This window comes from Emydura macquarii, unplaced genomic scaffold (assembly GCF_026122565.2).
Source record: "Emydura macquarii macquarii isolate MOO-44397 ecotype Brisbane River unplaced genomic scaffold, CSIRO-AGI_Emac_v2 contig_1597, whole genome shotgun sequence".
In the NCBI taxonomy this organism is placed as follows: domain Eukaryota; kingdom Metazoa; phylum Chordata; order Testudines; family Chelidae; genus Emydura; species Emydura macquarii.
The window spans coordinates 2,608,291-2,636,220 of record NW_027131734.1 but is presented as its reverse complement, the minus strand read 5'-3'; the positions used below and the strand labels follow the sequence as shown (position 1 = coordinate 2,636,220).

Here is a 27,930-nt window from a genome sequence, read left to right as displayed (position 1 = left end):
TCTGCTTGCTTGCATTACAAAGTAAATATATGGAAGATGAAATTTGGATAATAGTGGAATGTACTGCAAAATCCTAATTAAAAGTTGAAAATTATTTTTAGGAGGTGTGAAAGTTTTGGCATGTAGAACACACTGCTATAGCAGTGTGAAGCCCTAACTCCCGTGTCCCCGCCCAAGCACTAAAACCTAAATTCTCACCATTTACCCATCAGAAAACTGCAAAATTACAAAAGTGTGTATCAGATTTGCAACCTGGTGTGAGATATAAGAATAAACACACCACATGCAAGTGATAGCAGAAGCCAAGGACAATGAAATACCAACTGTCTTGGTGGCAAAACAAATTACAGCAATAACCAGTAACCATCTCCCAACAGTTTTAAATGCTCCATTTGAGCAATTGGAAACAAAAATTATATTTCAGAAACAAAATTCAAATTCACTCATCAAGGTAGTTCAGAATACAGAAAACCAAATATCTTACATAGTACACTGGAAAGAGACAGACAATGGTAAATACTTATTAATGTTTTACTTCCAGTGTATACCACTGCAAATTAATATGAGGACTTTTGAAGACACTGTGCTTCCTGAAGGCATGGAATAGAAAAATAGTAAGTACACGAAACTTTGCAACTTAAGATATGTAACTCTGGAGAATGAACATGTCCACTGAAATGTGGGATGGTATAAGCTAACACACAATTCCACAATCTATTGAAACAAACAAGGGGTGTGTAACAAAGGTCCATTGATGATTCACTACTCCGTGTCAGCAACTCTTGTTAGGCCTGACATACTCACTACACCTAACTTACTGTTGTCATGATACATACACAATAGGCGGCACGTAAGATCTCATAGGAAAACTAACAACTCACTGATCATTAATATTTCTTGCATGATGTATATATGGGGTATATATAAAGACTTAGGATATCTGCTAGAATTATGTTCTTGAAATGTGTTTGGCAAGCAATACCTAAGTCCAGTCTGCCCTAGATAATGAAATGTGTATTTGCTTGGCTGACCAGCCTGGTTATCGGGCAGAGAGGATGACAAATTTACATAAAAGATAAACAAACCATTCAACCTAGCAAGTGGGGGAAGGTAGTCTTTGGGAAGGGTGGTGTGTGTGTGTGTGTGTGTGTGTGAATCTTAAGTGATAAGTAATTGAATCAACTGATTGTATACAATGTTGCTGTATTATAAGAGTGCATTTAGTAAGGTCTTTTATGAAAGCTAATGTGCATTGGTGATTAATATCAATGTCTTAAGCCTATATGAGGAATTATAAACAATCACTGATATTATGCTTCTAAGTCTGTGACCAAACAAAGGGAGCTATTTAAACAAGGTTTCTCCCAGATAGGAGGGAAGGCATCTATCTACCTGTCTTCAATTAAATTAAGCAAGGCATGACCAAAACCAACTATTTTATGTAAAGACCTATTTACATAAAAATCAGTGGGATGGGAAATCCACAGCAATGGAAGAACAGCATGAGGTCATCCTGAGTCTAGGGACAAAATAGTGAGTTTGGAAGTTATAAGGAGAGACAGGAAGCCATCTTGTCATTTATTGTTGGACAGACAAAGGATCAGAGCTCTTACAAGCTGAAAAAGATAGGCTTTAACCTACTTGGCTGAAGGACCTCTGAGAACCGAATATAGGTGAGAAACCTGTTTAGGCAAGATCTTTCACCTGAGATGACAAGGGATATTGGCACCTTGTACTTCTGTGGGTGATCCCATCTGAGAGACAGTCAGCTATGTTGGACAAAGAATAATTGGTGAGAGAAACCATCTTAAAGTCTACCTTGCTTAAGTTTTAGAATTTTAGATGCATGTTTTCACTTTTATGTGCTTGTAACTAATTCTACCTTTATTTCTTGTACTTGGCATCACTTAACCTATGTCCTTTTGTTAATAAACTTGCTTTACTTTTAATCTAAACCAATGGTTCTCAATTTGCAGCCCAATCCGTACACAGGTGTGGCCCATGACATCCTCAAGGCCATACAGATACTATATATAATGTGTGGATGCGGCCCATATAACTCAGAGAGTTATATATGTGGTGCATAATGGTAAATAGGTTGAGAACTACTAATCTAGTAGTGCTGTGTCAGAACTGAAGTAATTGTTAACTCCAATTAATTGTTGCTAGAGGCTGGGTATTGTCTCTTTAAAGATCAGATGAACCTTATTATTTCTCTGAATGGTTCAGGAAAGGGCTGGACACTTCAGGGCAAATGGTTTGGGGGAAATTCTGAACTTGCTGGGAATTTGGCAAGTAGTAATCAAGGTTGGTGGAGATGAAAGTATGGCTGTGATGTAACAAGCAGGTTGCTGGAGTCAGAGTTGCTGCCTAACACACAGCAACAGAGCATTTTAAGGCATTTAGGATTACAAGACAAGTGGTGATAACCCCTGGTCTGGACTGCACCACAAAACATGACAGGGTGTTTGCAAATTCAAGAGCCCTTGAGAAACTGAAAGTGGATGACACCAGATTTTTTCATTTTTCAAGATATCCCCATTGGAGCTAATTTTGCTTTTCCATGCTTCAGTCTAAAAGGAACTATATGCTGAACTGTTGTGCTTCTCCCTCCTTTACACAACTATGAATATCATTTCAGCATTGCCAACCACAAGCATTAGAAAAACATGAGCCAGGCCTAACAAAATAAAAAAGAAATGGCTTAAAAGTCATGAGAATTTTAAAAAATAAATTTTGGATTCTAATTTTTTTTTTTTTTTTTTTTTTGGTTTCCACTTCTTTAGGATGCAATGGGGTCAATTTTTCTAAGTTTTTTTCTGTAACCCTGAGGGCTCATAAACCTTTGTTAAGCTAAGGTTCTCATATAACAACTACCGTATTTCCCCATGTATAAGATGCTCCCATGTATAAGACACACCTTAATTTTGGGGCCTGAAATTTGAAAAAAAAATGTTATTGAACTCAAGTTTTATTCATCATAAATGCAAGTAAAAAAATCTACAACCACTGTATAAGACGCACCCAGTTTTTAGACCCCAAATTTTTCGAAAAAAAGTGTGTCTTATACATGGGGAAATACGGTAGATTCCAAGAGCTGGTACTAAGAAAAACAAAACAAAAATATTGCAAGAGCCATGATAAAATAATAAGTCAACAACATTACTACTTACAATGGAAGTAATTCTTCTATAAGACATCTTAAGATCAGAGGTTCATGAATAATCAACTATAAGGCCTTTGGAGGATATGCCTACCATAATGTCTGAATCTGTGTTGCAATGCTTTAATTTACAGCCAGTTGAAATACACCCAGTTGTGTTCATATATGTGTACATAAACAAACATGCACACATGCATATGTGGGTTATGCAATACATAATTGTAGAGATTTTTTTGTCCATTTCCTCAAATTCTTGTTTATCTTCTTCTCTCCCTCCTACCTAAGTGGCTATTATCTCCCCGTTCCTATGTGCCATCCTCCATTTCTATCACTTTCTTTGTTCAATTCTCTACTCCTAGCAGAAGCGACTTTAAATTCCACGTTGATGAACTGTCCAATTCCACTGCCTCTCACTTTCTTAAATTTATTTAACTTTTCATCTCTGGTTGGATCCCCCATATTTAACATCTGTGTCACTTTCGATCTGATCTTCACGAAGAACTTTTGTGACTTTACTTTTGTTATTTCCAACTTCTCAAACTTCATCATCTTTTTCAACATTGCTCCTGATTTCATTTTCCTTCCCCAGACATCCTCCTTCTCTGAGTATTTGATACTTGCCTTCAACTGTAACTTCTCTTCTATTGATTTCTCCACTTGCTTCTGTTACTACTGTTTCTCTTCCTCATCCCTGGGTCTTCCCTACTTCAGCTTCTTCAGTTCTGCTCTGTCTCTGTAAGAAGTCCTATGAATATTCAAATCTCAACTTTAAGTTTAACACTTCAGCTGTGCTCAGTTTTCTAATGAATACTACTATTTCTCCTTTTTTATTAATTTCCTGGACTTCAACTGTGTGTTTTTCACACAACTGTAAATATATTCTCTTATAATACAGAAAGCATAGAAAATACTGCATGAAAATAACCCATTACAATATTGCACAATCCAGCTTTCCAGAGAAATAATTACTTTTCTAAACATGGAGAACCACTTTAAAAAACAGGCTTGTAAATAACTTTAGTGTCCTATGGTACACTAAATTTAGCACATGCTTAAAGAGGACTACGGAACTACAGATTGTAATATCACATAACAGTTAATAGTCCATAGGCTAGTAATAGTGAAACAGTTTTATAAAATTTAAGGTTTGAGCAAGGTAAACGTACCTTATTTTAGATAATAAGCAGTGCATTTAAAAAAAAAAAAAAAAAAACCTTGCAAGATAGAGTTGACTCTCTTTCCACTCTAAATCTCAATTTTCCTGCATGCTAGACTGCACAAGATAGTGTGAATATATTAACTGTCTCCACAGTTAATGAAGAAAACAGACATCCAGCTACTTTGACAGCGTTAATATTCAGCAAGAAAGGTCACACTTCAATGCTTTTGGGTTTCACACTTTTCACTTTGTCTTTGCACATTGCTTTTTCAGTGTGATTCTTAAGCTTGCTATGCAAGAGAGTCCCAACAGCAACGTGCCAGTACACCTGAGCACAGAACATACCCCTGAATTAGCAGAAATCTGATCATGAATTAACCAATCATTTTTCTGCAACAAAGATATAATTCATGTCCCATGACAAATAGCAAAAGAAGAAAACCTGATATACAAGCACAATAACAGTAATAATACACAAATTAGCATCCATATATAAGTGACAGAATGGGTAATGAGGTAAAGCAGGAAGACATTTAGTCACTGTGCAGCAACAATTATATTGCCAAAAGAGGGAGAGAGAAAGGAAAGGATATAGAAGTGCTTTGAGCTACCATATCAAGTCTCACTCAATGTAACAAGACCTGATCATTAAAGTGACCTGTATGACAATAAACAAGACAGCTAACATTTTTTTTTAAACAGAAAAATGTATGGGGCCCATCAGCTCAACTTTAAGATCTTCCTGTTAGAAATGGAAACCTTTTATTCTTAATGTACTTTTCCAAATTTGCATATGTTTCCAATCTTAGGACAAAAATCACAGCTACAGTACTAGACCATCATGTTTCCTGATGCAAAACTGAAATAAAGAAAATTTTTATTTCAAGCAGTAATCTCAAATCTTAAAGAAGATTACATTTTTTCCTCTCAACTCCTTTCCTCCTCTCCTCAGAGATTTAAAAAAAAAAAACAATTTTGTGCTAGAAATGATACCACTCTGGAAAATCCTGGCGTCTTTAGCACTTTATCCATAGAGTGAGATGTACAGCATCAGTACAAACTGCCTCGTTCTGCTACACAATGTGCCTATATGTCAATTAGGGTACTGCTTTGTGTTATGTTGAAGTTTCTCCACCAGGAAAGGGAATGATTCCATCCTGGCACTTCACAAAGTCTCCTAAATAGTCAGATAATGACTTTATTACTACCGAAATAGACTGGATTGGAACTAATAATCTCTAACTAAAAATCTCCATAACCCCTCACCAATTCCCCTAGTTATAAACTGGAAGCAGCTACAGTTAATACAGACTGGTATTTTTAAGCAAAACGTAATTTAAAACTGTTCTGTATTGAATATTGATTGCCATAAACCATACTCTTTGCAGAATTTTAACTAAAATGCTTTGTGCAAAAAATTGTGCAAATTTTTTTAATCACAATTGTATTGAACATACTATATTAGCCTACAAAATTTTACTGGAAAGGTGAAGCAACCCTAAAACTGGCAGGCAGCATTTACTATTTTTATTTCTAGTCTTCTTAAACAAGTAAAAAATATAAAGCAACGTTTTCCAGACAATAACTATCACTAAGTCTCCACTTTTAAATACAGAACAAAAAAAAGTTAATAAAATATTTACAATTCTGTGATCAAAGTATAGGCTGCTGACTGACTTCAGATTTAAGGCTGGTGTTTTGCATCTTCATCTTCAAATTTGTGAAATAGAGAAAGCTGTGCAAGTCCTCCTAACTTAAAAGCCTTATGAAACAAACAAAGCCTCCAATACATTAATGAAGCAGAGGGGTGGGGGAAGAGAGGGTAAGGAGTAGACAATAGACAACAGTGCTGCTCTTTTGTATTTTGAAGGCATAATGGAAATTTCTTAGAATCAACCCTATGAACCAGTGGCTCTGACTGAAACCAAAGAAATCTTATCTATTCAGAGGGTTGCACAGATACTTCAGACAATAAGCCTAATGGGTCTAATTATTGGTATATGCTACAGAGTTCAACTAGTAATATATAAACATACTTGTACCTTAATATAGTCCTTTTGCAAACATTTTGCCATGTACAGCGTATAGGCTAAACAAGTTTCCTTCGAAAGAAACCTCAGGCAGACCTAAATTTAATGCTGTCATCAAGGTAATTTATAAACAATCAAAATGAACTTTGAATGGTTAGTAGTTATAGCAACTGTGTCACACAGAGATGGATAGAGACATCTAGCAACAACAGAAGGCATACATAACAAGGCAAGTCAGATCTACAAAACAGATTGAAATAATCAGTGACCAAAAGGTTACTTTATATGGACCTCATGCTGAAAAGCGTTGGAGATCTCAGCACCTTGCAGGAGTGAGCGCCACCTCTCCTAGTCACATTTTAGAAATACATTAAAAGTTCTCTCCTCAGGTTTACTGCTAAACAAAACATTGAAATTTACAAATTAAGTGGTCTTCTACTATGCAATAAAATAATATGTAGAACTAGTGTAACTTAGTTTACTCTCTATTATTCACAGTGAGTACAAACAGTACAAAAACAAAAAGTACAAACAGAGATGGATTTTGGTACAAAGTTACAAGAAATAAAACTCTGGTCTCATTCTAGCAAGCTGCAATTCCATATTTTTCTTCGTTGGTATAATATACAAAGAACAAACATAGAACACTGCCCCGATAAGAGATAAAACACAAACCAATCATTATCAGGTGCACACAGGAGATGGACAATTATTTGAAGGCCACTGATATTTCTAAAAATTTAAGTATTTTAGTTAGGTCACCTTTTTTTTTTTTTTTTTTTTTAAAGCAAAACATCCATATGTAACACCTGAGAGATCTTCCTTGATTAAATACATTTTTCAGTAGACTAAAGAAAAACTGATGAGTGGATGGAACTATTATAATATATGCAGCAACAACATTTACCGTAGAAAATTTTCAAGTGCCTGGACAATATAAACTGGAAGGGGCAACTGTGAGTGATGAAGAATTATTTGGCAGAATGGAACTGTTTTTATGTCTTAACTATTAATGTTCTTTGAAAATAGGTATAGGGCCTATAAATGTTTCCACTGCAGTGAACATTAACTCTCCACAACAACATTCTGGAACCAAAAAATGTTTTGTATTGATTTCCAGACACAGATAATTTCTTAGAGAATCAACTTTCCACAAATCACTAATTACATGTGAAATTAAACCAATCTCATGTTGCAATCTTGTTTTGAATTTTTCACAGGATCAATTCACTCAAAAAACAACAGCAACAATATCTTCTCATGTAAATTAAGAATGACTAAACAAATATTTTTGGAACATTAAAGACAGAAAGCTTAAGTACTACACAACTAATAATGCAACTCAATAATAGTTCACCATAATAATAACCATAATAATCCTTCAATGATCATTATATATATTACTCAAATCAGCTTCTTCCCAAATGCTAGAGAAAGACTCCCCCTTGGTGTGGGTGGATACTCATGGAGAGCACCCTTCTTCCACCATCACCTCCCAGCTAAACCAGAAAAAACAGCATAAGCCCCTCTGCTGAACATAAATGGCGTAGTGATGTACTGGGAAGGAGGTGGTCTCTCAGCCATGTTCCAAACGCAGGTTAAATACGCCTAGGACACCTACCAGTAACCAGCTCAAACTATGAACATCTGTCCAACAGGTTCTCTGTGTGACCCTGCTTAATAAACTGATGACTGCATTTTGCACCAACTTTGCCTTCTAATATGGTTCCAAGGTATAAAGCCATGAAGAACATACTACAGTAATCTAGGTCACAAAGTATAAGCAACTATAGATCATTTAAAAAAAAATGGTCATATTTTCTTCTTCCCCCCCAAAAAAGCTGTGACCTGAGCATCTAAGTGTAGCCAAACAAAAATTGAACTGGTCCATTAAACAATAAGCCTGTGTTACAAATGGTGGAGACACTTCCTTAAGCCAGGGTTCTGTAATAATCTCTGCCAATAGTTCCAATTGCTTCTCCAAGTTTACTAGCATTACCTCACTTTTATCTTGGTTGACCTTCAGCCTCATTCAACCCCCAATTTCATTCAGACACTGGGTCATTCATTCTACTGCATCAACGGTATCAAATTAAACAGCAAAGCAGTCAATTATCAGCACACTGAATATGCTGCACACTGCAGCCTGTACATCCTTACTAATTTATTATACTGTAAACAAATTAGATTGTAGATTCCTCTAGGCAAGAATCTTATCCTTTTATTTATCTTGGAAATCACCCAGGACCCTATCCTTTAAAATGTTTTAACATCCTCTCCCCCTCAAAAAAATCTATCCTGCCTTACAACAGCTTTCTTTACAAGATAAAGTAGGGCACATATATCTGCCATTAGTATACACAATGGGTTTTTTATGAGGTATGAGAAAGCCAAAACATAACTTACTGGTAGTATTGCACAGTAATGACTAAACATGCAAGACAGGTTTTCAAAAGTGCTTTTTGCACTGGAGATTTTGATATGGCCATTAATGACAGTATTAAAAAGGATTGTTTTATTGAATAAATACAAAACTCAAATAAATTCAGTCTAAACCAAGTACATCCCTATTGTAATAGATAGCCTTGCCTTATCTTGTTTTTGGATGAAATGTAGTAGAGAGACTAAAAGAGTAGATATTATAAATAAAAAGTAATATCTCTGCTTTATATTTTTAAAATTTTCTTACTAATAGCCTTTTAAATACTGTCATGAAGACCGAATAAAATACTCACAAAGTGGTCTCAGGCCCCAATACTGAAAACACTTACACAGATGCTTGAACATTAACTACCTTGAGTAATCCCACTGCAGCTAACAGGACTATTCGTGGTTGTAAAATTAAGCACATGTATGTTTGGAAGCCCAGGGCCTAAGAGATAGCAGCTGCAACTCTCAAAGTTGATGGGACTTGAAATAGTGCACTTCTGTTTGTTTTTACCATTCCACTGAAATCATCCTGGATATTATTTGAGTTATTCAACATATTTAAATATACGTAAATACTCTTTTCTACTAACCAGTCACTGAATATTCTCTTTCCCCTGTGTGTCAAATTTTTGGAGCTTTTTAAATTCCCACTAGCATTAAACATTGCTTGATTTTAATACAAGATTGCCCAATACATTTCTTCTAACAACTCTGGAAGTGTATGCCACTCATTTAAAATTTCCATTTTTACTTGGTTTAAGATAAAGATAACAGTTTTAAAAGCTGTGAGGATCATATTTTTCATACATGTATGAAGCAATCATGAGTAACTGTGAATAACACTAATAGTTTTATAGATAATTTCTTCCCTTCTCATCAGCGAAAGGATAACTCCATTAGTTCACAAAGGCTATAAAACTATGTTAAATCAAATGATTAGGTTGGATATGATATAATTAACACAGTCTGAAAGCCCTCTCCAAAATTACCATATTACACTTGACAAAGCTACCTGATATGAAGGATAAATTTATTGACCAAATTGTAGAGGCATTGTTAAAATGATGTTTCAACCCATTTGTCGTATCTTAATTTAACCTGTATGATGATTTACAAGAAAGACAACCTAATATTTTGCATTTTGAATATACAAGCACTATGCAAAAGATACAAACAGCAGTACGTTCATATTAACTGTTTTTCTGCATGAGGAATACAAAAGATTAGATTCATTAAAACTGCTGGCAAAATCTAGAAATGGAGAGTCCAAAAAACTGAACAGCTGGCAAATTTAATTCTCAAAAGGAATATAAATCTAGTGTATTAAATCCAAATTTTGAACAGTTGCACATGGAAGGCTGATGCAATTACCTGCAACATCAGCTCACAGTCATCTCTTCCAACAAAAATCATCTCTCGTGGCAGCCTGTGGCGGGTGCCTCCACTGCTCACCAAAAACCAGGATGTTAAGCTCATTTTCTGCTTAGCTGCTAAATCCTTGGCAAGGCTACGTCATCCTACAGCGAGACAGACAGAAAGGGAGAGAGAAATTCATTTAGTTATTTTTAGCTATAGCTCCTACTCAGCAAGTGCCATGAGCAGCATATATAAGGAGCCTGAAAAAAGCAGTTCTCAAGAGCACGCACATTTCCCAGTGGATTGAATCCAGATGTCATGGGAAGTGACACAGACTATCGGATTTACATAAAATCAGAGCTTTGGTTCATGTAACTAGACACATTCAATTGAAGAGGAAGGCCTATTCAAAATAAATCAGTAGCTAGTTAAATAAGCAATGCCTGAGTCACGTTTTCAGAAAGCTTTTAACATCTAACTGCTTATTACTAAAGAAATTAATACATTAACGTCACATTACCACCATCAGCAACAGACAAGATTAAATACATTCTATTTCTGAGGAAAAATGAACATAAGTAGCTTGTATAAATCCACCTATCTTAATATCAAACAGTACAGTTTCTTTCCCCACCCAAAAAAATATAAAGAGAATTAAAAATGGAAAGAAATTGTAAAAATATTTAACTATGCCCTCTCTGAGTCATCCGAAATGAAACTGTCCCAACAAAAATGTATTGGTTCTTTGCTCTTCATTTGAGAAATTTTAAAACAGTGATTAATAGAACTCATCTTTCAAATGCAACAATTTCATTTATAATGAATCCTCAAGGCACTTTATAAAAAAAGTACGATGATTGTTATTAAAAACCAAACCAAACAAAAGAAGCATTAAAAGTTTTAACAGTCCTTAAGTATGGTTACTAATGGTCCTTCTGCCAATATTTTATAATGTCACTTTTTTCTTCAATGGACAATCCAGGATATTAAGTTTCTTCAAATGAAGAAAAATACAGTCATTAAATACCTTGAAAGTTTGAAAATTAATACACAATTTAATGGAGTGGAGGGCCGCAAAGTGTGCAGTTACTGGAAAACAGACAAAGACGTAATTAGGAGCGCCCACAAAAAAGCCTTTGGCAGTTGAGTCTTAGAAAAACTAAAGCATTCATCAAGCAGTCCAAGTCTTTTGTTAAAAAAAAAAAAAATTTAGCCACCAGATAATATTCCAGAAATGACAGGAAGATATTCTAGTTGTGAAACCTGAGAATAAATCCACTGACAAAAATCTATGTCAATGTAACACTCACATTCCTTTCATTAGGAGAGGGTCTCAAATGAGTTACCAACCTGAAAGCCCCACTCAGCAAGCAAACAACTGACAGTTTTTGGTTTGGTTCTAGATCTCATAAAAGTATGTGAAATCAATATCTGTTCACATTTCAAATGAGCAAACTCAACCTGACAAATGGATGAAATTTGCTGCAGATCAGGCCATCATCTGCTTAACAACAAAAATGTAGTGTAGCATGTAAAGACAAACATGAAAATACAGAATAACAATACAGTCCCAACAATGATCTAGGAGGCACCTACAACACAAAGGAGAGACAGACTTTGATCTAAATTGAGGCATGGTAATCTCTGATGTAAATAGGAATGAAGCAAGTCAAAGCTGTTTCTGACAGTCCAACAACAGAGCATAAATGTACTGAAAGGATAACACAGCAAATGCTAAAAACTGAAAGAACCAGTTCGTTAGCTCTAAATCTGGACTGAAAGTTTTTTATGCAAGTTAAATTGAACAAATTAGGAACAGGCTAAAATTTATACATAGCCGCCATTGCTGTAGGTTTCTTTAGCAAATGAACTAAATATATTTTAATACAGTGATGAGTGTCTGTACCAAGGTATTCTTGTATACAGGGGATACAGGTCACAGAATGTAGAAGAATTATCTTTCCATAGGTTCTACCCTATCAGATTTATAAATAAGGATTTTTCCCATTAATGTTCTCCCAGTGAATGTAAATGGTACGGGTAACTGTGCCCTACTGTATAGAAAATATGAACAAAATTGTTTCAGTGTGACAAAATATATTGAACATCTACGGAGAAGATAATTTCATGAATAAAAACTAGCATAAATCACATTAAAATATTGCATTATTTTAGAGAATTGCTAACCAAAACAGAACAGTTTACTCAGCATTTTTTTGGAGAGAGATAACTAAATTAACCTGATTTAACTTTCCAAATTTTAAAACTTACATTTTTGTACTGTTCAGACTGCAAATGTGTGGAATACATAATCCTGAAATACTCAGTTCCATGAATTTCTTGCTGCTTTTACTGTGCTCCTTTTAATCTTTCATCTATTTATTTACATAAAATATGGGGGGGGGGTTGTTCTCTTGCTCTAATTTGAATATGAATATCGAGCTCAAACTGGTGTCCTGTGAAGTTTTATTTGTAAAAAAAATTTCAATCCAAACGCCAGGAATTACTTTGAATATCTAGATTTTAAAACCAATAAGAAAAGTAGCAATTTTGATTTTTAGAATACAGACATTAACAATTAGGTCAGCAAAAACCATGTCACAAAACACCCCAGCAAATTACAAATATTGACAGTGCACAGAATAAATTAAGGTACCTGAAAAAGATCTTAAATACTTAGTTCTAAGCTATCACAGCACTGCTTGGCAGCACATTTATATTTAAAGACCCATTAGCATTACCATCAAACAATGCCGGAGTTGTTTCAAACAGTATTGGCTGAATTGTGACAAATCATCAATCCAGATGCATATTTTAATTTTAAAATATTCTTTAAGACAAACCAGTCTCTTTGATCAACGGAGCTATATATACAAATCTAGTATTTCAAAACTCACTGAAAATCTAGAAAGCAGCAGCAGTAGGTACTGTTTTAATAACTTTAGAACACTGATGTTCCTATATGGTTTTAATTTCATACTCAAACATTTTTAATTAAGCACATAGGTATTTTGCATACAATTAAATTATGTACAGAAGGCATTGTGAAAGCTAACAGTATTTTTTACTCTGTTTTGTTCCTGTAATTTTACAACATTATACTAGATAATGCCTTGCCTGTAGTATACAGACTATGATTTAAAAAGATAACAGGCAAAATAAATGTAAAGTGGGAATTCCACCTTTAAATCACCACATTGTTTCAGATACTACAATTCATCCGATTCTTTTATCAGAGGCCACAGTAAACCTACTGTATATTCATTATCAGTTGCAACATCTAGCCACTGTGGTCAGACTTCAGGTTAGAATGGTAATTTTAACTTTGATTTCCTTGCTTTTGTAGGTTCACGTTAATCCATTTCTAACTGAGGTGCTGAAAAACAACTAAATTATGGAAAACTGAATATAGACTAATTAATTTTTACTGAAATTCTTACAGATTTTACAATCAACATGTCAATTTATGAAGAGTGCAAACTGCACTTGGAATTTCAATTTTCAATTTTATTTGCATCTTACACTAATGAAAATTCCATTTTGCTAAAATAAAGTATACAGCAAAACAAATTCTAAATAGTACATAAATTTCAATATATCCAGTAATCTTGCATTATATTACTTACTTTAAATAAGTGGGTGAGCAATTCATAGTTGAAGACTTGCTCATGTTGGAAGGAAAGTTTAATTCTAGGTAGATTATAAAACTGTAGTAAATTTCATCATAGCAAAGTTTTCAGACATTTGTTGTCATTATGAAATGTTTTCTCTGCCTGAAGAGGAAATGATGCTTTATAGTTCAAGAGCTATGAATTTTGGATATTTATTCTGTAGTGTGTAAGTATCAACAAATGTATTATACTCATACTTGTGTCAAACAGATGATGCACCAGCTGGAAAACTAGCTACATCATCTATATAATGTAATTAAATTCTAAGAACTGGAGTCCTGCTTTCTGAGCCAAGAGGTGGGTGTAACCCAATTCAGATATATCTACAGATGCCTTGCCAAAATGATGATTTTGATATGCTAAAATGACATTACTGTAAGCAAAAAACCTTAATTTTAATAATTTAGTATTAATCTCAGACATTTGAGCAATTAGGATCCTCTATTTTTATAGTTGCTCATGGTTAGTAATAGCCAAATGGTTTTTTGTAATCAAGTAAGTAGTGAATGTAAGATTGGGGCCCTGGGGAGCAAACATTCTCATGTGCTTAGCTGTAAGCATGAGAGTAGTCCCACTCAATGATTTCCAGTGAGACTGCTCATGTGCTTGAAATTAAAACACATGAATAAAATGTTTGCAGGATCAAGGCCCATAATTTCACTCAGTAATACAGTTTTATAAAGAAATAAAAAAAACATAAGAAAATATGCAACCAGTTATCACTACTAATGCGTATCTTTAGGAGGTGCTGGTAATACCGTCTATCCAACATTGCCCTCCTTTTAGACTTCATTTCCAGTTGCTTATAACTTGGCCAAATTGAAATTTTCCATGTCACATGTTTGCCTAAGACTGAATTTAAAAAAAAAAATTGTTTTAATTTCAGCAAAAGTTGTTCAGCTATTTCTGAAAATGAGAGTAGGGAACATACATGGTTTTGCTCATCTTAAAGTTCTCACATCTGTTTTATTGAGCTCTAGCACCATTATGCTTTGGAGCATGGAATTGAAATTTGTCAGGGGAGTTACTGTTAGGGATTTGGTCAAGTTATAAGCTTTTGAAAAATCTCTGCTTGAACATTCACAGTAGATACTTGTTCAACCAGCTAAACTCTTCAGAGATTCTCTGCACTGAGCATGCTCCAACCTAGGGCTGCTGTGGTTGAACAAGACTATTCCTGTAATTGCTGCTGCTGGTTGCTGTGGTGCCAAGCAGAAAAACTGTGAACAGGAAGACTGTCACTCTTGTGCACTCAATGCTCGGACTACAGCAATCCAGACATGTTGGAGGAGGAAGCTACCTGACTTGAATACAAAGGGAACAAGAGCCAGACTGGAAGTGAGATTGGGTTAGGAGAATATAATGGGACACAATCTCTCGAGCAGGACAGCCGGAGACTAAGATCGAGGAGCTTGGGGCAAGGGAAAAAAACAAACAAACAGAACTGGGATGGGGACCGACGAAGGAACAGAGGAAGAAAGAGTCAGATCCATCTCACCACTAGAGAGTACTCGCCTCAGAACCTGGATTTTAATCCAATTCCTGAATATCAATATTCCTTTGCTTTCCTCTGTGAAACCCACTGGAAAAGTGTGTCTCATCTGCCTGTATTGGCTGGTTCACACAAAGGATGACAATCTTCTATTGTTATCAGTTCCTCAGTTAGCTCAGAAAGCAAAAGTCTGTGTTGTACATAAAGGTTCTAACCCTGCTGATGAGCCACGTGGATGCCCCTGTGACGCCACTTGATGGATTATTTCCCCCCATTTGTTTTTCTTTAGAAAAATCTAGGAACTTATACACACAAAATGAAGTTAAAAGATTGCTAAGCTTTTGCAAACTACATTTTTAAGATTGCAAAATCAAGCACTCAAGTCAGGAAATGCCAGAATAAGGTTTGCCTGTGAAACTGTAATTCAGTCCCTGGTGTGAATGTATCAGAATACAGACTTCTGACTTACATGATCACATACTATTTTCCCCACAAAAACGCTGGCTCATTTCATGATAAAAAATGCTTGATGAAAGAGCATCTTTTCAATATTTTGTTTTCTCCTCATTCAATGTGTGGCTCCATGTTTCATTTACTGGCCACTATTCAAACCCTACTCTGGATAGAGAATTATTAATTTCCCTATAGACTCTTCTATGGAGCTCATAATTACAGTACTTGAATGCTCGGCAAATATTAATGAATTTACCTTCGCCTAGGATGTAGGAAATTCAAGTCCTTCTCCAATGACTATTTATTTATAAAAAGTGGAACAGCTTTCATAGGAAACACTGAGAAAGACCCACATAAGAATATCTTATAGTTCAGTGGATAGAACATTTTCCTTCAATGTAAGTTTAAATCTCCTCTCCAAATCAGACAGAAGAGGAAACTGAACATGCATCTTCCACATCCCAAGTGTGTGCCCTAACCACTGAGCTACAAGTCATATGGATGGCACTACCTTCACCTCCTCCCATTCCCATTTTTGGAATCTAATCCTCCTTTGCTTTTGTTAAAATGCCCAAAATCAAAATGATAATTCTCAAGTCAGGCTGAATGAAATATTTTCTTTGACCCAAATCAAAATGGTTTCTGACTTTTTGATTTACTGAAAATTTCAAAAGAGTTTGTTTCTGTTTGACCTGAAAACTTTTGATTTTTTGGAATTGCCAGTGAAACAAAAAAATCCATTATTGACCCAGCTCTAGCTTTGAGCGCTCAGCACTTCTGCAAATCATACCCGAAGGTCTCAAGTCAGGCACCCAGAAAATGAGAAACATTGACCACCTATGAAAAATTTGGTGTAAATGACTTGACTTGCATCTCACAAGAATTCTATGACAGAGGCAGAGAGAGAATCCAGTTCTCGAGGACAGCTTTCAACTGACCTAAACATGACTCTGGTCCTTCTGTTCCTGCAGTTCCCTGCCTCATTCACTCTATGCCTTCCAGCTTCTGCAACAAATGAGGCAGGGTTCCTACACACAGACTCCACAACCCTGATTTATCCCCAGAGCAGATTCATGCCATGCACTGTATAAGGAAGGGATGCTATGGAAAAAAAGAGTATGTGACCATATAAATATGACCAAATAAAGCCTGTCATAATACATTTTTACTGTGTGGAGAAGAGGATGTAATTAAAAATGTACAGGTAACCTTAATTCATTTATTTCCTAAATTTGGAGTGCTTGACTTTGTGAACTTAACATTCTTTTAACGTGTTTTTGTGTGTACTTTACAGTAAACATTTGAGTGGGAAAAACTGTTCTTTAATAGAAAATGAAGACGAGAGAGACTGATTAATATCTCTATTAGATTGAACACTCCTGACTATTTCTGATGTTAAAAAAATTAAAACTCATGAATTTTCTTCTTCTGGCCACCTCCCTTCTACCCCCAGAGAATTAGGTCATTAGTTTTTAAAACTGCAGTGAATACAGGAGTGAAAAATTACTATGATCATGTTTCCAGTGTTTTAGATTTAAAATGTATTTTACACTGTTGCTGTTTTAGAACTATTCTGTTTGTGCTTCCTTCAAATCAAAGTATTTTTGCTCCCTATTAGCCATAACAAGAGAATGTTAATGTTTTAAGTTGGAGGGAAATTTCAGTTTATTACACTGCTGCCAAAAATACTCTATTTTGTTTGAATAAAATACTTAGAATTTTCTTCCTGATGCCTCTATGATGTTACAGTCCCATTAGATCATTTGATCACTGCTCTTGAAAATGATGTTCAACAGATAGGAAGTAGCAAATAGTTATAAGACTAATTCATTTTTAAGTCTAAAAAACACTATGGGTTATATAATTTTGAAACAATATTTTTACCATACGCTTAATACGAAAGGTAATTTTAATTCTATATATACAGGAAAAATACTTCAAAAATCAACTAAAACAGATTACTTTTCCTTACCTAAGCCTATGTCCCACAAGAAGCCTCATTAACTGGCTCTCAGAGGCATCAGTCATCTAAGAGGCATCACCTGGTAGAGCCTTCACATTCCTTGTGGAATTTCTAATGTTCCTTTTTAAGTCTTTCAGGTTATTTCATAAGGAGAGATTTAATTTGACACTACAACCTCACTCAGATGATTCAAGATGCCCGTTTATTCCTTATTCACACTCCTTAAAACACACGAGTCAGAAAACAAAACATTTGTTTGATTGGGCTTCCAGGTCCCTACAGAGTTTGGGAGCACTCAAGGTTGATATAAACAGTTCACAGACCATGCATCCATGTTTGTAGATGCAATAGAACATGCATCTACATTTGGACAGGCCCAAACATACCATTATTCAGGTTCTATAGCAAACGGAATTATCTTACATCACATACTGGCTATAAGGAAAAGTCTCCAAAAGAGAAGGAATTTCTCATCCGACAGGGCTGTAGAGTTGGCAGGGGATGAAAATGCCTCAGAAACTAAGTGACATTTTAGGCTAATGATTATGCATTCTAAAATAATGCACCGAGACTACAGTGCTTAGAAGGGGAAATGTGGAACCTTTCACCCTGGCCCTCATGCACCAAGCAACTGAGGGCAGGTCTACACAAACACTGCAGCCACACTGCTGTAGAGTTCAATGAAGACAATACCTATGCTGACAGGAGGCTTTTCCCATCGGCATAGATATTCAATCTCTGAGAGGTGGTAGTTATGTTGACAGGAGAAGGCCTCCCATTGACACAGTGCTGTCTACACAGGAAGTTAGGTCAGTATAACTATGTCGCTCACTAGTGTGGATTTTTCATACCACTAAGTGATGTAGTTGTGTAAGTTTATAGTGTAGACCTGGCCTAAGAATACCCATAAAGATTGCTAAAGGACCCAAAATAATGGGGGCATTATAAACCAAATAAGCCATGTTTGGAAACAGCAAAATTCCTTTATAGCATAGCACAAAAGATGATGTTACCCATATGGAAAAAGTGATTAGAATACCCAGGAGTTTTATACCAGACCAATCATTTGCCTTTATTCATAAACAAGACATCCCCCTGCTATTTGTTTCATCCTGTATATTTCCTCACTTGTAAATTTCACAACTTCTCATTTGCACCTGGCTCAGTATACAAACAGGCATACAGAGTGAAGCATACAATACCCAATACACAAATGGCCAGACAAGAAGATAGGTTACCTTCTGCCTGAAAGGAACATCTCTGAAGTACGTCACCACCTGGTGACCTGCCTTAACTGCAAGACCTTTAGATATGTAACTCCTTAAATATTATCTGTACTTCCATTTTACAATGATTATGATGACCAGTAGGCTACTGACCCTTGGTAGAGACCTCACATGCCATGCTTTGGTGAACTATTATGTCAATATCTCACCCAGGGGATCCATATAAAATCCTATGCACACCCTGTGCCCTCTGCCAGTTGGTACCACAGGGTTCCTGGGTCACAGGATGCCACAAGGGTGGTGGTAAACCAAAGATGGTTCAGATTTCCCCAGCTCTCGCGATCCATGATAGGGATGAACACCCTAAATTTACTTACTGGAGCAACATGGTTTAATTGAAAAATGAATAATGCACGCTTAACTTTTCCCCTCAGCTTTCTGTACTGTTTTCAGTCAGTCCCTTCCTTTTTACCCACCTGCACCTCTGAATCCAATTCTACTCTATTAAGCCAATGTAAATCTAATGTAACTCCATAAACTTTAACAGAGTTTATGCTGGTGTAACTGAGAGAAAAATTACTGCATCATAATGTTTATATGAGAGCATCTTCTTGTTCAGGAATTTTCATGCCATTGGAACACTAGTTGAAGGTTCTATTTGGCTGAACGCTCCTTTCAGTTGGGTGTTCACTAATTTGCATGACAAAGCAAACTCCCTTTTTAACATGTGATCACAGATAACAATGATTTCTTGGAGTACAAAGAGATACATGGATTTTGAGCGAGCAATAATCCACTAGACATAAGAGTATCTCATTAATTAAATCTAGGCTCTAAAATGCATATTATGATTTTATTTGATACATAACCATGTGTTTCCAATACTTCTACCTGCTATTACTTGAATCTCTATGCTTTGTTAAATTACTTAATACCTGATTTCAATACAAACAAATCTAAGTGCTGTGTGTTAAGTGGAGCACTGATCTGAGGTGGAACTGATAAACTGGGGTATACTGTTTCTTTGGAAGCAGCAAATCTGTGAATATCCAGCAGACAAGGGGGTGGACACTCCAGGTAGATGCTTGGAAACCTCAGGTGTGCTTATTTTTAACATGCAGAGTGAGAGTGGAGCCTGAGAGGCCTAAAGGGGAGTGCTTGTGTTGCCAGTGGAGTTGGGGAGCTGACACACAGCAGGCACAGACAAGGCTTCCTCACTTTAAGGGCAAGATATCAAAGTTCTTGACAACCCGGGAAGCACTGCAGACCTCTAACTACAAAAAGGTATGGGGAAATCAAAGAATAAATGGAACAAACTCTTTGGTATTACAGACTGCTTACGAAAACATGTGCCCTGCTGCAATCTCACAGCTCAGTGAGTTTGATAGCTCTCCAGATTTAGCCAGGGCTCCATAAAGAGGGATCAAGCATACAAAGTACTTCCTTATATTTCTACTAAAACATACATCTTATCTGAACAATATTTTTCTATCAATTTATCTCATTCAAAAACATATGGTTATGACTAACCACATCTAGCGAGGGAACCACAGAGAGTAAGAAGCTTTTTTAGTTACTATCCAGACCCACAAAAGAAAAAGGCAAAATGTGAACTTTTTCTCCCTTTGAGTATAGGTCACAGCCTGTATTTTTAGTCTGCTAAGGACTGAAAACTGCTGAGAAATTAGTTTATTTGTAGGATAGAGGACATCTAATGTTAACAAGAGCAGCTTTTCTCCTTACCCCGAGAAAATACAGAAATGTTGAAAATTTTATCTATTAATAAAATAGATAATAGAAAAAATAGATAAATAAAATAAAATAGATAGACTTGAAAATTTTATCTATTAATGATAATAGAACATTTGTTCTATTAGTGGATATAATCTTTAAAATTTAATTATCTACAATCACAGGCCTTTTATGTGGACTGTTGTTGTATTATCAGAGGTATTGAGGTAGTGTATGTGCTGTTCAATGTTATTGTTTTTAATTTTACAGCTGGGTATTCAGAGAATTCTCAAACTATAAGATCCTACTGTAAAAAAAAGATAGTCCACTGTTAGTTACCATAGTTACCATGATAAAAGAAGGTTAAGGATCCATCAGAGGTTGGTTTTTTATTTTCCCCTTATCACAGACAATAAAACCATTTTGCAAATATTCAAGAAAAAAAAACAGCTAATTTTTACATTCATAATCTTAATGTTCATTAAAAAGTAACCAGTCCATGCTAACATATCCTATGTGTGGGAAGGGCTAAACGTAAATTTATTTTACTTTGGTCAACATTTTTATTTAGTCTAAATATTTTCAAAGTAAGATTCTCAAACTAAAAAGTAAAAGAAGTCAACTCTGCTTTCAAATGACTTCAAGTACCCTTGCCTCATGACAGGACAAAATATGACCACTAAATAATCTACTATCTCCTTTAAAGTTCAGGGAAGTGAATCAAAGGTAGAAACTTTTTAACAATTGTCCCATATTTCAACTCATCCACATAAGATTGTCTATGCAGCAACTGACATAACAGTTTATTGAAACCCACTGTGCACCTGGTCTTTAAGGAACCATTTTTAAAAAGGTAAAATTTTAAGTAGTCTTTCTTCTGATAAGTGAACCTTGTGACTCTTGGTAATGATTATTATATATACATATTATTATTATATACAACTGAAGTACCTGAGTGGTCACTAAGTAATGTCTTGGTATAAAATATAATCATCACTCTGCAGAAATTACATAGTTGATTTGAAGCCTAAATGTATCACACATTCATTTAAATGGAATTATACATGCATAAAATGGTAGTAACAGTGGTGAATGAAATTAGATCCCTTTGGTGTCTTGGGCTATGCTCTCTCCCACAAGAGCCATAATAAATATTTCATCTAAGAATGGTTTAATATGAGTACCCTTTTTCCTTAAAGATCCAGTGGGGATGATCATTATCTTGGAGAAGTTCTTCAGAGATGTGGAAAGATCAGAAGGGTGAGCCTTGTTTTGAAGTGCAGCATTTGGCAACAACCTCAGGAACCTTGGATGAGAGGTGTGAGGAGAACATGGAGAAGATGCTTTAGTGCATTGCTTCCATCTTGAATCTGAACTTCTTGGAGCAATTTTATGTCCTATATTGAAGAGATCTTTTTAGGTATTATAAGGAATAAGATCTACACAATGAAGTCTTTTTTGTTCAGGAACTAGTCACTAGCACCTGTACTTAAGAAGTGATACACAAATGAGTCTGAGGAGAAGATATGTACAGGTGGTTCTTGGGGTTCTGGGAAATAATCTTTTTTCTACTAAATATCTTGCCTGAATTATTTCCCAATTGGACCTACAGTTACAACATTATTTTATAATGAGACAAGGTCTTCTCCAGGTGAGTGTTTCAGTGATGGACAGGGAAGGTGGTGGAGGGAAGAAGTCATAAGGATGCATTTTGCTGTCTTTCCTCTCTCGTTTAGACCATCTTTTGCTGTAGTTCTCATATGGTATCTAGAAGAAATGAAGCTATGAAAAGACTGTCTTTACTAGGCCCTAAAGTTCCTTTTCAGTTGTTTCAGTGACATTAGATATTCTCTCTTTTAGGATGCAGTCTGTCAAGTGACAGATGTCTTTTTGAGACCATATTGGCTGTCACAATCATTGTTGCAAAACTTAGGAAGTTGAGAGACATCCATCAGTGGCGTGCCATGAGTCTCCAGCGCCCAGGGGCTAATACTTACATTTGTGCCCCCCTCCTGGTGGTGGCAGCGCTCCGCGGGGGAGTGTCTCTCTGCGGGCCCATTTCCCACTCTCCCACACTACCCTCCCGCTCTCGAGGCATAAAGGAGCAGAAGTGGGGGAGAACTGGAAACAGGCCCGTACACACACCTCCATGGGGCGCTGCCCCGGCTGCCACCAACAGGAGTTGGGGCACAAATATAAGTATGAGGGGGCTGCCCGGTGGCAGGGGGGTGTGTTGACAGGCTTTGCGCTGGAGCCCCATCTTTGGCTGCCTGGATCCTACACGGATGGGACCCCCGCGGCTCCCACCTTGCGCTCAGTGGGGGATAGAGGGGCCAGGAGACGGAGGGGCCAGGTCAGTGCAGCCACTGGGGATGTCAGTAAAGGGTGGCTCCTCCAAGGGTGGCCCAGCAGAGGGGCCCACCACCAGGCCGGTGCCCAGTGGCATGACTATGCTAAACAGACTTTTTGTAGAGCAGGTCTAATCCTCTTTACTTCCATTGAGACTCTTTCATTTAAGTTGTTTGTCTGTGCAAATATGGCTCTGCAAAAACACACTGAGGTACTCAGTGCCGATGTGATCTTTGTAGAACTTCTCTGCCAAACTCTAACAAGTCAGTTAGCCCTATATGTATTTGGCTGATATCATCTTAGTATTCTGACAGCTCCTGACACTAATTAATGCTTGGGTCTGATGTCTGGACTATGAAATGTTGGTTAATTACATGGTTCAATATGTGAAATAGCTCTGGTGCACGTGATACGGCTGTATTGATTGTGGAGTAGTAGAAAGAGAATTTTGCCTCCTTTGCTGTAGTGACATAATTTTGTAAGAGTTGTTTGAGTGGCTGGCTGATGGATTTAGGATGTGTTTTGTACCATAGGTGTTCTACCTTTCTGCCTCTGCACTACATCTGCATCAATTTACCATGGTGATCATGGAGGAGTGAGCATCTTGGGGCCAAAGCATCAGTGACAGCAGACCTCAGATAACTGTACCATGATACTGACTATTCAGCATCTTGGCCTTTTATTTTATTTGTTGGCTTGTTCTCTTAGCTAAAATGTAAATTTTATCTTTTGGTTTTATTTTCTATTTTAGCATAAGGTAGTCAAGATATATATATATATATAGTCAAGCTGAAGCTCACGAAAGCTTATGCCTGCTGAAATTAAATTTGTTAGTCTTTAAAGTGCTACAGAACTCTCGTTGTTTTTGCTGTATACAGACTAACACGGCTACCCCTCTGAAATAGTCAAGATTGATTCCATGACTATTGTAAAGTGAATTCTTCTTACCCCAAAAGATTGTACTGTCTTCCGTATTTTTATCCCTGTATTTTCTAGTTCTACCAGTGAAGGCGGAGTTAACTTTTTTTATTTAAGACTTAAACATCTGGCTTTCTAATGGTAATGCCAATGAAAGGTTGTGTTGAAAAAATAGGCTGTGATATAACTAGTCTCATATTGCAGTTTGTAGTGCTGTCATCTATTCAGGATATTCAATTTACTTGATGCATCAGAGATTTTGCAATACTAAAATAGTCTGAGCAAAGCAAGCATCTGAAATGATTGACTCATTTTGCCCTCAAGCTTTTATTGTAATAGAGAGTTAACTGGGGATTATATGGGATTTTCTGAGTGGTGCCTATGTACACAAATGACTCCAGGTTACACAACCTAGCAGGTGTGCCCTTTTGAGACACTTGTATAATACACATACACTCATATGTCTCTTTCACCATGGATATGATGATGTATTCAAGTGAATGATCACAAACTGAATAATTAAATACCAAATATTTTAACTTTTAACTACTCATATTTTATGTAATCTGATACATTCTACTGCTAGAATCAAAGATGGTAGGTAATTCAGATATAGAGATGTATCTTTCACAATCAGCGATGCTGGACAGAGGAAATGCTTTGAAGAATTTCTACCCCTGGACACAGTGCATTACATAATACTGTACATTGTGGAAGCAGTAGAAGTGGTGAATGAGGACAACTGCTGTGTAGGCTTCATCAAAGTACAGCCACTGACGTAACACTAATTCTGTCACATTAAAAGTGTATAAAATTAAAACAATTTGCTTATAAGAGGAGACATATTAGCAGGTTTCATCACAATGTGAACTTCATAAAAAAGGGTTTGATATCTTTTGCTCTCTCTCTCTTATGGAATAATTTGCAACTTTTGACAGTTAATCCTAACAGCCATGTCAACAGATCTAATTTTTTTTGAATATATAACAAGATGTTTATTCCAAACAAGTGGAGCAAGCCCTATGTTAAATACAAATAATTTCAACTAAATTATATATATTGCACAAAACCATTAGAGGCTAAAAACTTTACCTTGTTAAAATTGCAAATTTACCATAGATAATGATTCTGCATTGGCACAGCATGTACTAGATGAGCAACTATTTCTTTTCCTTTACTAAATAATATGATAGTGAACTACATGGTTATTTTACAAGACACCCCTCTCCCTCCAAACACATTTTTTTTTACATTTGAGCTCACAGAAAAAATAATGAAAACTTCTAGAAAATAAACATATGGCTATTTTAAAATCCTTTTAAAAACACTTACTGAACCAAGTGACAAGTATGAAAGGGATTTCATTTATATCAGAATTGTCATACTCACTAAGTGAATGGAATTACAATTTTAATTATGTTCCAGTCCAGGTAGCCACATATTACTGTCAGTTCTCAGTAGAGCTCCCAGTGATGATGTCAATAGAAGATATGTACAAAGACATGGCCTTCAAGTCAATAAATTTTATATATATTATTCTCTTAGAACTGTAGTCACACCGAGAATCACTCAGTGGGGAAAATCATCATAGCTTTTTAGGACAACTAATTTCTGTCCTTTGTTTCTCTTCTTCCCCATTCTCTCTTCCCTGTTTCTCTCCTTCCTATCTTTGTCTATCCTCCTTTCATCCCACTGATTTTCCTTCTCTGTGACATCTCCTCTAAGTGGCATGAAACGGAAAGGTGGCAAATTGAAAAGTGATAGAGAGGAAACTCTTTCACATGACGTGATTAGAGTGTGGAATGATTGTTAAAGGATATCGAGACCAAGGATTTAGCAAGATTAGAGTGGGACTAGACATCTACATGGGTAATGAGATTATCCAAAGTTAACAGTAAATACTTAAAAAAATAATTTAGAAAGAGATAAACCTCATGACTCAGATTTTAAACTGATCTCCCAATTAGACATTAGGAAATGTCTTCCCTGGGAGTAAATTATCCCTCAGCTGCCTACTGTACAGTTTTCTTGCACTTCTCCTGAGGCACTAGATGCTGGCCACTGTAAAAGAGAGGATAGTAGACTAGATGGACCCTGGGCCTGATCCTATGATTCCTATGTTCCATTTCCCATCCACTTCCCCATTCCATTGTTAACAAAATCAAAGCAACAGCTGTTGACATGTAAAGTGTCACCATAAACCTTCAGAATTAACATCTTAGTAACATGAATGAAATGATTGGGAAGAGGGAAGTTCACACCTGACAGTCTTAGTTTCAAGGTATCTGCAGATTCAGGAAGACAACACTGCTTTGATATAAGGGCTTGTATCACACATAGGGCTTGTCTGCATGGTGCATTAGTCTGCACTACAAAAGTGTAAATTTCAGTGTGCAACAAGTCAGTGCAAATTAACAGCCCCATGTGGATCCTGATAGCACACCCTAACAGTTCCCTAATGCTGTTAATATGTCCTTAATATGCTCTAGGGCAGGGGTGTCAAACATACGGCCCGCGGGCCGCATTTGGCCCGCGAACCTCTTTGATCCCGGCCGCCGAAAGTAAGTAGTGGTGCCGCCGAAAGTCTGCATTGCCACTTTAAGAGATTTGTGGGGCTAGAGTCTTAAAGCGGCAACACCTTCCCCTCCAGAACCCTGCCGCCGAAAAGGGAAAGTCGTCCTCAGTTTTTTGGCAGCAGGTATCCCTCGAAGAAATCTCTTAAAGTGGCAATGTCAGTGTCCCCACAGCGAAACGGTAGTGCCGAAAACTAGTGATGCTGTGCCGCCGAAAATGGGCAGAGTGCCTGAAATATTTGGCGGAGAGCATTGTATGGCCCCTTCAAAAGTACAGGTTCTGTGATTTCAGCCCGTCACCTCGAGCGAGTTTGACACCCCTGCTCTAGGGAATCTTTAGTGCACACCAGCAGGATCCACATGGGCCAGTTAGTGTGCAATACATTAGTATGCACTAGAATTTACACCTCTCTCATACAAAGTAATACATTATGTACACAAGCCCATAAATATTGCATCCATGTACCTAAATCGGTGTCCTAAATCAATTCCGTGTGCACATGCTCATATAAACTGGTTTAAGAGTGGCTATATCAATTTAGCTTAATTTGTTTGTTACAAAATTAACAACAGAGCAAGTTTTCTTACGTGTTTGTGCAACACCTAATACAATTGAGCCTCAATCCTAATTGGGACCACTGGATACTACCAAAAAACACATCTCTCAAAAATGGCAGTGTGACGTTCTGCTCTGTGATCTGGACTGGTGTATAGTTGTGTCGCCCCAATCCCTCACTCCTGAAACCCACCTTGTACTTGCTCCTCTGTGTGAACCTCCACTCCTGGGTCAGCCCACGCAGGGGCTCCTGCAAGCAAGTGGCCCTTAATTTAGTGCATGTCTGGCCAGCCACTCAATGGGATTATGCAATAGAATGACCCCAGCAAACATCCTCAGCCCAGATACAACCCTAGGAACTTCCATCTTGCAATGTTCTGTGCTGTCCACTGAGCAATGCAAGCTCATGATTAGTTTGTCAATTTATCAAAGAAATTGATATGCATCCACGCTATCACTTTAAATGAAGTCTCTAACACACTAAACCACATGCACTGCTTTAGATAAAACAAACATTTATTAAGTACAGAAAGAGTTTAAGTGATTATAAATCAGAGGAATATAAATCAGATCAGGATGAAATAAAAACAAACATTCTAAACTAAGTTTAACCCTTTCAGTAACCTTACAAGGTCAGATAAAGCTCACCATATGCTGGCTGATTTCCTTCAGCCAGGCCCTCTGTACTTCAGTTGCTTGATGTTGTTTTTAGATGGAAGTGGGAGAGAGAGCTGCCAAAATGACCCCCTTTTAAAAATGTTCCTTCGCCCCTCCCTCTTCAGGGTCAGATGACGAACAGTGTCCATACATGGATCCCTCCATGTCCTGAGTCACATGAGCATCCCCTTATTGATTCTTCA

General features: G+C 36.6%; 1 protein-coding gene across 9 annotated transcripts in view; it reads right to left on the bottom strand.

Moving 5' to 3' along the window:
- Window positions 1–27,930, bottom strand: part of CEP170 (centrosomal protein 170) — a 191,777-nt gene that overhangs the window by 150,632 nt on the left and 13,215 nt on the right. For all 9 annotated transcript variants that reach the window (XM_067555263.1, XM_067555264.1, XM_067555265.1 and 6 more), the window contains exon 2: window positions 10,154–10,299. In XM_067555263.1, the coding sequence (XP_067411364.1) occupies window positions 10,154–10,258 (105 nt within the window). In that variant the 5' untranslated portion in view covers window positions 10,259–10,299. The remainder of the gene's footprint in view (window positions 1–10,153; window positions 10,300–27,930) is intronic.